The sequence below is a fragment of the Artemia franciscana genome, chromosome 4 (assembly GCF_032884065.1).
Source record: "Artemia franciscana chromosome 4, ASM3288406v1, whole genome shotgun sequence".
Taxonomy (NCBI): domain Eukaryota; kingdom Metazoa; phylum Arthropoda; class Branchiopoda; order Anostraca; family Artemiidae; genus Artemia; species Artemia franciscana.
This window is the reverse complement of record NC_088866.1, coordinates 7,746,953-7,758,382: the sequence shown is the minus strand read 5'-3', so window position 1 is coordinate 7,758,382 and position 11,430 is coordinate 7,746,953. Positions and strand designations below refer to the sequence as shown.

The 11,430-nt window shown below is 35.9% G+C and overlaps 1 protein-coding gene across 4 annotated transcripts in view; it reads right to left on the bottom strand.

Moving 5' to 3' along the window:
- Positions 1-2,880: 2,880 nt before the first annotated feature.
- The window catches only part of LOC136025934 (uncharacterized), an 81,483-nt gene continuing 72,933 nt past the window's right edge, over positions 2,881-11,430 (bottom strand). For all 4 annotated transcript variants that reach the window (XM_065702022.1, XM_065702019.1, XM_065702021.1 and 1 more), the window contains exon 10: positions 2,881-3,053. In XM_065702022.1, the coding sequence (XP_065558094.1) occupies positions 2,963-3,053 (91 nt within the window). In that variant the 3' untranslated portion in view covers positions 2,881-2,962. The remainder of the gene's footprint in view (positions 3,054-11,430) is intronic.

Below are 11,430 nucleotides of genomic sequence, written 5' to 3'. Positions count from 1 at the left end.
TTTTAGTAACACTGAGATTGTTTTAAAGCTTAATGTGAAGGATCCTGTAGTCTGTATAAAGAAAAAATATAAAACATTTGAAGATAGGGCGAAAATTAGCCTTTTAGGCCACAATTTATTTCCGTTTTTTAGTAACAGTTCTGGCTCTTCATGATTTATAGGCTAATCTATTTAGCAAGTGTTTTTTTTTTTTTTTTTTTTTTTTTTTTTTTTTTTTTTTTTTTTTTTTTTTTAAGTGTTCGATCAATATTTGATACGTTTTGATTGTAAGTGTTATCAGTTGTTTTTTCTTTATATTATATTGTAGCGTACTCCTCATTTTTTGAGGGAAATAAAGAAAATAAATAAATAAAATAAATAAATATATTTTACGATTGCCCATTGACTTTAAGCATGATTAATTCTCCTCTACTCATAAACTATGATTTAGTTTAGCCAATAGGCGAGAGGAATAAAGTGATCAACTTTCAGGAATAACGAAGATGAGTATTTTAGGATTTAAAAATTAGTACTTATAATTTTAGTGTCAACCCGAGGGCCAACTATTTGAAGCATAAAATAAAAAATAAATCTAATGGTAGGCCAACTACTTTCATTATTAGTTTACTGTTAGGCCCATTGAGAAGGAAATAAAGATTAAGAAACGAATTTTCCTCTGCTAGAGGCAGTCTTAGAGGGGCCATAGCCCCTAGCCCAGAAATTTAGGGGGCGCAAAAGTTCACAACGGGATGGAGTTATAAGAGATAATCCTGTTAAAGCAATAAAAAGCCAGTTGCTTCATTTGATGAAATTCCCTGGATCAGTTTTTAACTACTCAAACCCGAAAACAAAAGCAGAACAGCTTTAGGGTTTATAAAACCACATATACGAATTCAATTTTTTTTACACTGCTACATTTTTGAGCTGAAGTATTACGTGTCATTAATCGACTTGAAAAAAGACTACAATCAAAAACTTTAAATTCTCACAAGGCAGTGATAGAAAGTAAAGTTGTGGTTTATTGTTTTAACAAAAATAGAGATCGAATTATGAGCGACTAACTGGTATTCGTTACAAAAACGTTCGCACATTATATTGCGTCACGCAAGAGCACTCAATCCATTTGCCTCTCTTCTAGCCACACATTCCTTTGTCCATTAGTTTTGTTTCGGATTTGTTGTAATTCTTTTGTCGCATGTCTTCTAGCTACAGATCTCGTTACACTTCATTTTCGTACATAACTACCTCACATTTTTCCAAGCCTTTTGCTTTAGCTGTTCAGATTCATTCAAAATCATATGTAATTTTGCATGTGTAAATACCAAAGAGCTTCTTTTCCAGCTTTCCCCAAGTCGTTGTACTTTTTGCTTTAATTATGTTGTTATATAATTCAATAATGACCAGGAATATTCCATTGCCAATGTATTATGAAGTATCTAAATTACGCATTGACATAATTATCATTTTATTCTTTAGTTTCAAGTCAAAGGGTGGCAAATCAGCAATTCCAGTTGAATTAAGAAATTCTAGCGTGAATGCAACAGATTTTACTGTTTATAGGATTTTTGTTTATAATTCAATGTGATTTTTACCGTTTCTTTAGCTGTTCAAGGCCATTTGTCGCCTTTCGTAATTTTTCATAAGAACTAAAAACAATACGATTACCCCTGAGGAAAAATAATACAATTTTTATTTTTTGAATGAATACTTTTGTGACGTCACTCACAAGATTTTTTCTAGCATGAATTCGATTCCTCTTTCCTGTTCATCCTTCACAGATACCAAAATAGCTTCATTCCATTCCAAGGTGGTTAAAAAATTCAGGCGTGAATTCACTTTCTGCTTCCCGTGTATCTTTGCAGATGCTAAATATATAGCTCTTCATTCTAAGGTAAAAAAAAAATCAGGAAATTCTTTTAAATTCAGTAACTCAGCCGTTATTTCCATTCCTTTTTCTTGTTTACCTTTCACAAACTCACAGACGCTAAAATGATACGTACCTTCATTCCATTATAATTTTCCTTTGTAGGCATATTTCGTTGTGCGGCGGTTCCCTTTTCAATTCAATGTGATTTTTGCTCTTTCTCAAAAACAATACGACCACTCCTGGGGAAAAAATGATGTCATTTGTTCTTGAAATGTGTATAAATGTGTCGTCACTCGCAAGAATTCCTCCCCCCCCCCAAATTAGGGCACTAGGCAAATTTTTTCAAATCCTGACCTATGTAGATTGTTTTTTTTTTCAAGCCAGAAAATTGCAGGGTGTTAATTTAAAAAAAATGAGAACCATTTTCGAGAAACTTTTTTTTAAATACATACATCTTTAAATAAATACACAGTCACCGGTCTAAATTGAGTAGATATACACATATCTTATGAACATATATTATACATGTAATAGCACTGAACATCAACTGATAGAACGTTTAGTTGCTAAGCTTTAGTTGATGTTTTGCAATTGAGGACTCAAAATGTTAAAGTCACAGCAGAACAGGCATCTTTTTGTCGTTTTTGAGGCCTTCTACCAGGATGGCAATTAGGGTTGAGAGCAATCCGGTGCTTTCACACACCTTTCCTGTTTACCTGCCCCGATATTTTCGGGTACCCATTTGGAGCTGGGTCGGCACCGGCTAAAGGTCAGTGGAGTCACACCAATGACCTCCTTTCCAGACTAGATAACAACTTAAAGACACTAAGGCATTTACTAAGAGTTCTAAAGTTCTTCGAACCCCTTTCATGGTGAGAATCCCCCCCCCTGTCTATGTCCAGGCATGCCTGTAACCTAACCTACACTCGAATTGAATTAGAAGTCATCAGAAACGTTTGCTTCTTTTTGTTGAATGTACTCACGTTCATATTCCTGGCAAAATAGATAAATTACGAGCTATCATAGAAAATTAATTATTGTTAGTAGACACAATTTAATGAACAAATCCTGATAGATAAAATTTCTCATATTCGATCCGTAAAACGACGAAAAACACTATTTGAACTTGCTAATGTTTTCTGGTCTTCTTCTATCTATCTTTGGCCGGTAAGGGCGAAACAAAGGAATGTTCACAAACATGCTTGACCTAAAAAAAAAACACAATTTAAAAAGGGACATAAAAATGGAGGTCCAAGCACCGATCTTGGCTCCAAGAGTAATTTCAGCACACTTTGTTTTAGATAGTGCTGATCCACTTCTTTCATTCTTGAGCAAAGGATAGTTTCAATTGGAGCCCAAATGCAGTCACAGTGTTGGGAACTTTTCCTTTTTAAAATTGTCTCCTATTTGGCCGCTAATTCAGAAGGAGTGTATTATGGGTCAGATTTTTAGATAGGTCATATACTTAAAACTAAAACATGTATCTATTCAAAAATTGTTTGTCATGTTTTAAGTCATTGTCAAAGATTATGTGTTATAAGAGGGAAAAGCTAAGTGTTAAAAAATCCTCCAGCGTTGCTCTTGGTTTCATTAAGCTGGGTACAATCGCAGAGGAGTGAATCGAAAATAGCGAAGAAGACCACACTGCCTTTCCATAACAAACAAATACAAAGTAGAGACAATAGGGAAAATCTTTTCAATACAGTGGAAATCAGTTCTGTGGATATTTCGGCCCTATGTCCAAGGGTCGTCTTCAGCGCAATACAAGAATAAGAGAGAAACTATATATATATATATATATATATATATATATATTATATATATATATATATATATGTATATATATATATAAAAATATATATATATATATATATATATATATATATATATATATATATATATATATATATATATATATATATATACAAATGAACTTACATCAAATTGTGAGAATTAAAACTAAATAATTAAAAACAATTTAAAACTTTTTTTTAAAAATAGCCCTATCATCCTTACTTCAACGAAGTTCAACCAGGACTCAAAGTTCATTTATATATGTGTATAGTTTCTCTCTTATTCTTGTATTGTGCTGAAGACGGCCCTTGGACATAGGGCCGAAATATCAACAGAACTGATTTCCACTGTCTTGAAAAGATTTTCCCTATTGTCTCTACTTTGTATTTGTTTGTAGAGGAGTGAATGTAAAGGGAGAAACTGGTAAATAGATGTATAACTGCTATCCATGTTGGAAACCCAAAAAGACGTGTTATATGTCATTGTTGCCAGATACTGAGTCGGAAAATTCGGCTTTGACTTCAGGCGTGGTCAAACAAAAAGTAACGAATATTTTAAGAAAAGTAAACAAAGATTTGGATTCTCATTGTTTTCTATATAATACTCATGTTATTGAATTTCTAAAGTTCGTAACTATAGGTTTCTTATAAAAAAAAGTTGATTTAGTTAGAAAAGTATCTTTCTCCACAACATAAAAATACTTCTGAAATTCGCCGCTCGATCGCTACTATCTTTTCCTTTTTACTCTAACACTAAGGCGTACCTTTTCTTATCATTTTTTTACCCACACAAAATGTATTCTGTAACATAACGCCTTTTTAATTACAGCGGGTGATGTTCTCTGTCCAGATTTCAACCACATCATGGAATTACTTCGATGATTATGAGGATCTGATTAACAGAAAACAAATAAGAAATATAAATCGTAGAAAATGCGAGAATTTAATAGTAGAGAAACGTCCCAAAAAGATAACGTCCCAAAAAACAAATAAGAAATATAAATCGTAGGAAATTCGAGAATAACCGAAATAAGTAAAATAATTTAAATAGTAGAGAAACGTCCCAAAAAGATAGAATATTTCCTATTTCCATACCATAACACGTACTTAAAGATTCAGGTCGTGTCCTTAGATTCATCCCCAGCATCAAGAGAAAACAAAAACAACATCCATAGAATAGCCAATATACTTATCAGAACCACCACAAGGAAAATCCCAGGGGGGGAGGGTAGACAATACTAGAAACATTTTTAATAAGATTTAAATGTGATTATTTCTCATTTTTGTACACTTTCTCAACATCTTCTTTTTCCTATGAGGGCCCTTTGCACCCCCACCCTCTCTGATCTCAAGATAGTGATATAACTAAAAAAAAAAAAAAAATATTGGATAGAAAAACAAAAAAAAGTAGTTTCCCATACAAGACAAAATTCGACAAGACAAAATACCATACAAATCAATATAAAATATAAATCAAAATAAAGAAAATAAAAGAATTGCAGAAAAACATGTTACAAAGCGATACACTGGAAGTAAACTGTCCTACATCCAAATTTGGTCTGATCGAAACCATTCTATCTCCAAAACAGCCGATTTTTAGGAGAGTTTGTGAAGTTTTGAAGATTGTATTTATAGTACTTCAAAAAGAGGTAATAGGGGACACAGAGAAATATATAGTTTCCTAAAGTAGGCCAAAATCTACTGTTTGAAATTACTCCAAATAGGGACTTCGAATAGTTTCAGGGCGTGATAAAAGCAACTTTGCAACATTGGATAAGACAGAAAAAGGTGATTTGGAAGACATCGGGTAGAGTAGTGCCCAATTTTGGCTGGCAATCCAAATTTCGCACAAGATAGGTCACTAATCCATTTTTTCTATTTTTGGACATAGGGTAATTTCATTCCAGTGTAGCGAAAGGAGGGTTTTAGAAAAGCCTTCATGAACTAGTGTAAATATCGAAAAGAACATTTTTAGCAATGGAAATTTCTGAAAACTATGCGTAAAATAATGCTACTACTAATAGTAATAACCCAATGTAGCACCAAGCCGTCTCTGGTCAACAAAGCTACTCATGCTCCTACTCCATCCCAATCCATCCAAAACTCTCCTCTTTACAAACACCCCCAAGAAGTTCCATATTCCTCTTAATCTTTCCTTTAGCGACATCCTCCTGGCAAATTTGGGGTCAACCTGCTTTTAGTTTGATTCTAGATGGTTAGCCGACGAGGACAATCTTTGGCAATCTGTGATCCTTCATCCGCAGCCTCTCCCTCTTTATAGTGTTTGGAAAAATAGGTGTCACTCGGAAATGCGGTATACTTGCCCAATTTGCGGTGATCTTGATGGGCTGGACCATTTTCTTTTCAGGTGTCGGGGGCTAAATGAGCCAAGGGGGAGCTTTCTTGTGTGGGTGGTCGTGAGACCCTTCTTGGAACTTTGAAGTCGACGTCGAAAATAAATATAGTAGTAGTGGGAAATTTTGTCCGGAAGGGTCTTATTATTCGAAAGTCGATTGTTACATAATTTTGTTTGTTTGTTGTTGTATATGTATGTATACGGCCTGAAAAATGGCTTTAAATACAGTCATTCATTCATTCATTCATATAGTTTGCCAAAATAAATTCCAGGGAATAATCTTCTATACTGCAAATGCAAATGATTCTTCAAACCTGATCTTGGATATTCTTAAAAGATTTAATGACCTGCTAAAAAATGGAAAGCGACTTATTGAGAAGGACTTCTCCCCTATTATTATCTAAATATGGATGGGAGATACATGGATATAAAATAATAACTGTGGATGACACCATAGTCTATGCAATGCGACAGACTTAGTAAAAAACGGTTAAACTAACCTTAATAACATACACAAGTCACAGATGCTACACAAATAAAAAAAACACAAGTTTTCCACAGTCATTTGTAATTACCATACCGTATTACCATAAATATTTAAGCAATTATAAAGTCTAGTGAAAATTTGTTCTTTCATATGACAAGGGGGATGAACTATCCAGTCTTCAGGTTTATGCCGAAAATTTTTCCAAAGAACTATCAAGTTATGGACTTGTGATGAATATTTTTAGCTTCTTTTTTGCCTTCTTGCATTATTGTATTTACCTGGTTTTTTTTTATATTGTTCATGAACTGAAAATGTATGACTGAACAAAGAGAGGATTTTTGTTTTTCAATACGATAGCCATTTTGTTCAACATAGTCAAAAGATCCAGAAATTATGTGTTTGAGGATGACAACCCCCTCCCAACAGCTCTAGGGGCAATGGTTGTAAGTTATGCCCTGGGGACATATAAGGTCTTTTATAGAAGGTTTTGCCGTATAAACTACATGTAGAAAATCTACGTAGTGCAAGCAATAATTTGAAACAGGAACCAAACGTATATTAACGGTTCTTACCGTAATCGCAATTTTTAGGCAGTGCCGTTAATTCACGAAAATGTACTAGCAGATTTCTTTTAATGAAGATACAACTAAAGTTTTCTATAAAAATTTAGGTGGTAGGGGGATCTAAATTTTTGTACTGAAAATACCAGGAAAAGTGTTTCAAAATTCCTCCCCCGCCCATTAGAGCCCTTTTTTCAAGTGAAAAATCTAAGAGATTTTGCGTAAAAAAGGACAATTAATTGAAATTAAAAGTATATATATAAACAAAAAACGGTTTGAAACAGAGGCCATTTAATTATGGGATTTTGCGATATTTGAGTTGTTTCATAGATGTGGGTACAATTTATTATTTATTTTTGTTTAGACCAGGGCATTTCGTATCGAAGGAATTGTCGTAGAAACTTCGAAAAGGGCACATTTGATTGGAAATTGAAGGGACTAGTCCCCGTTTTAATAGTCGAAAGTGATCAGAGGGCAATTAACCCCCTCCCACGCCCACCACTTCCCCAAACACATCCAATCAAAATTTTGAAATAGTCATTTTGTTCAACGTAGTTGATAGGTCTGGAAATTATACATTTGAGGATGACAACCCCCCCCCCACGGCCCTCATGACAAAAGTTGTAAACTATCCCTGGGAGCATATAAAGTATATATAGAAAGGGTGATCGTATTAACTTTGGAGGGGGCTCATTGGATTGGTAATTAGAAGTTCTATTACCCTTTTTAATATCAGAGTGACCGCAGGGTGGATACACCCCCCCCCCACAACTCGGGTTTTCCCGAAATGCATCTGATAGAAATTTTGAGATGACCATTTTTTTTGTCATAAAAACTTCGAAAACAGCTCATTCGATTGGAAATTGAAAGAGCCAGTGCCCTTTTTAATAGTGGGAAGTGATTGGAGGGCAACTAACCCCCCTCCCACGCCCACAATTTCTCCAAACACATCCATTAAAAATTTTGAGATATCTATTTTGTTCAACGTAATTGAAAGGTCCGGAATATACGTCTTTGAGGATGACAACCGCTTCCCCGCAAGAGCCCTCAGGGTAAGGGTTGTAAGTTATGCCCTGGGGGCATATAAGCTACACATAGAAAGAGTGATTGCATAAACCTCGAAGGGGGCTCATTGGAATATCAATCAGAAGTTTTAGTGCCTTTTTGAGATTCAAAGTGATCGGAGGGTGGATCCCCCCCCCCACACACACCTCGTATTTTCCAAAAATGCATCTGATAAAAATTTTGAGATAGTCATTTGTTGTCTTAGGAACTCTGAAAAAAGTTCATTCGATTGGACATTGAAAGGGCTAGTGCCGTTTTTAATAGTCAAAAGTGATTGGAGGGCAACTAACCCCCTTCCCACGCCCATCATTTCCTCAAATACATCCAATCAAAATTTGGAGATGACCATTTTGTTCAACGTAGTTAAAAGATCCGGAATCTATGTCAGTGAGAATGACCCCCCCCCCCCCCCCTCACCCACAGCCCTCAGGGCAAGGGTTGAAAGTTAGGTCCTGGGGGCATATAAGGTATATATAGAAAAGGTGGTCATATAAAATTTGAAGGGGGCTCATTGGACTGGTAATCAGAACTTCTACTGTCCTTTTTAAGATTCAGAGTGATCAGAGGGTGGATACCCCACCTCGTATTTTCCTGAAAAGCATCTGATAGAAATTTTGAGATGGCCATTTGTTGTCATAGAAACTTCAAAAGCAGCTCATTCGATTGGAAATTGAAAGGGTCAGTGCCCTTTTTAAAAGACGAAAGTGATTAAAGGGCAACAAACCCCCTCCCACGCCCACCGTTTTCCTCAAACATATCTAACCAAAATTCTGAAAGAGCCATTTTGTTTAACGTAATTGAAAGGCCCAGAAATTATGTCTTTGAGGAAGACAACCCCTCCCCCACCCAAGCCCTCAGGGCAAAGGTTTTAAGTTATGCACTGTGGGCATATAAGGTGCACGTAGAAAGGGGGATCGTAAAGCTCATTGGATTGGTAATCAGAAGTTTTAGTGCCCTTTTAAGATCCAGAGTGATCGGAGGGTGGATACCCCCCCACACCACGAGTTTTCCCGAAATGCACCTGATAGAAATTTTGAGATGTCCATTTGTTGTCATAGAAACTACAAAAGCAGCTCATTCTATTGGAAATTGAAAAAGCCAGTGCCCTTTTCAATAGTCGGAAGTGATTGGAGGGCAACTAACCCCGCTCCCACACCCAACATTTCCCAAACACATCTAATCAAAATTTTGAGATAGCCATTTTGTTCAACATAATTGAAAGGTCCAGAAATTATGTCTTTGAGGAAGACAACCACACACAGCCCTCAGGGCAAGGGTTTTACGTTATGCCCTGGGGGCATATAAGGTGCATATAGAAAGGGTGATCGTATAAGCTTCGGAGTGGACTCATTGGATTGGTAATCAGGTTTTAGTGCCCTTTTAAGATCCAGAGTGATCGGGGGGTGGGTACCCCCCCACACCTCGGGTTTTTCCGAAATGCATCTGACAGAACTTTTGAGATCTCCATTTGTTGTCATAGAAACTTCAAAAGCAGCTCATTCGATTGGAAATTGAAGAAGCCAGTGTCCTTTTCAATAGTCGGAGGTGATTGGAGGGCAACTAACCCCGCTCTCACGCCCAACATTTCCCCAAACATATCTAATCAAAATTTTGAGATAGCCATTTTGTTCAACGTAATTGAAAGGCCCGGAAATTATGTCTTTGAGGATTACAACCCCTCACAGCCCTCAGGGGAAGGGTTGTAAGTTTTTCCTTAGGAGCATATAAGGTATACACAGAAAGGGTGATCGTATAAACTACGGAGGGGGTTCATTGGATTGGCAATCAGAAGTTATTGTCCCCTCTGTAAAATTCAGTGACCGAAGGGTGGATACGCCCCCCTCTCATATTTTCCCAACTGCATCTGATGGCAATTTTGATAAAGCCATTTGTTGTCGTAGAAACGTAGAAACACAATTTGCGCTTTACTGAAAACATAATACGTTTAAAATGTTTTCACCTTTCTTACTTTCATAAATAAAAAATTATCAAAACCTGAAGGAACAAATGTCATTAGATGTCAATTAAACTGACAATCCACGGTCATTTTTTTTTTTCATAAAGCGCAAATTGTGTTTTGGTCTTGAGAAGGCATTGGGTTATCAGCCCTACTCATGTTAATTTTTGCTTGTTTTGAGTTTGACTCGGCTATTTATTGTAATTTCTGTTCGTTTTGAGTTTCATTTATTTATTGACAGTGATTTGTGGTAGTTTTACGCTTGGAAGACTATTTGACTTATTTTTGCGCTTTCTTGGCTTCATGGAGCTCTTTACTTTTCTTTGAAAAACTTGTCTTGTAGAAAAAGTTTTTCAAATTAACGAAATATTTTAATACCCTAGACTTTTCTAAAAATGCTCTTCCAGAGTAAAGTGAGAGTAATTAACAAACTCACAAAATTAGATTTTGAATCCTTTATCCGAAGGACGGGTTTCGATTCCTGGTTTCGCCAGTTATTTCGTTTGGGATTAGTGGTGCTACTCTGAAAGCTCAATCAGGGTCTCCCAGCTCTAAATGGGTATCTGGAGAAAGTAAGCAGGAAGGGTGTGCGAAAGCACAGGATGGTTCGTCCCGACCCCCAATTGCACTTCCTGGCTGAAGAGCCATGGAACAGAGATCAACATCGACGGGTAAAGACTGTAATAGTCCTGTGCTGTATTACTTACTATACAAAATCAGACAACAATAGAGGCCTCAAAGTGCTTCCTCTGAGCTCAGAAATTTCTTAGTAAAACGACTCGGAAAGGATAGAATACGGGAACATATTTCATTGCCCTTTAAAACCGGAATGACTGATGGATGATGATTATTTTAAACCAGAAAGGCTTCTTAGAAAGGTTTTTTTTGCAAAAATTTACCAGCAAAAAATTTACCGAAAAGGTGGAGAACGCCAGGAAAGAAGAAGAAACATTAAATAGACAATATATATGGACAACAAAAAAACTGAAAAAAGTTTCAACCATAGTATACAGATTCCAAGCTCTTATCTATAAAAGAATGTTAAATTTTGCAAAAGCAAGAAGGGGGAGAAAACCAAGAAGGAAAAGGGGGAAGATACTGCATATAGAAAAAATGCATGAATATCACAAAAAAGAGCAAGAGATTAACCTCTGGCTCCTAAATGATTGCAGTAACCAAAGTAAAAATTTGCAATAGCATAATTATCCATTTTGACTCTTTATGTCAGTATTACCCTGCATCAGATAAACCCTAGTATATTCATCTGAATACAGTACCGAATGATCACAAAAAAACTGCTGAAGCATTGAAAGTGATTTCTGCTGGTAACATCAGTATCAACAATTTTTGAATACCCAGTTTTAGC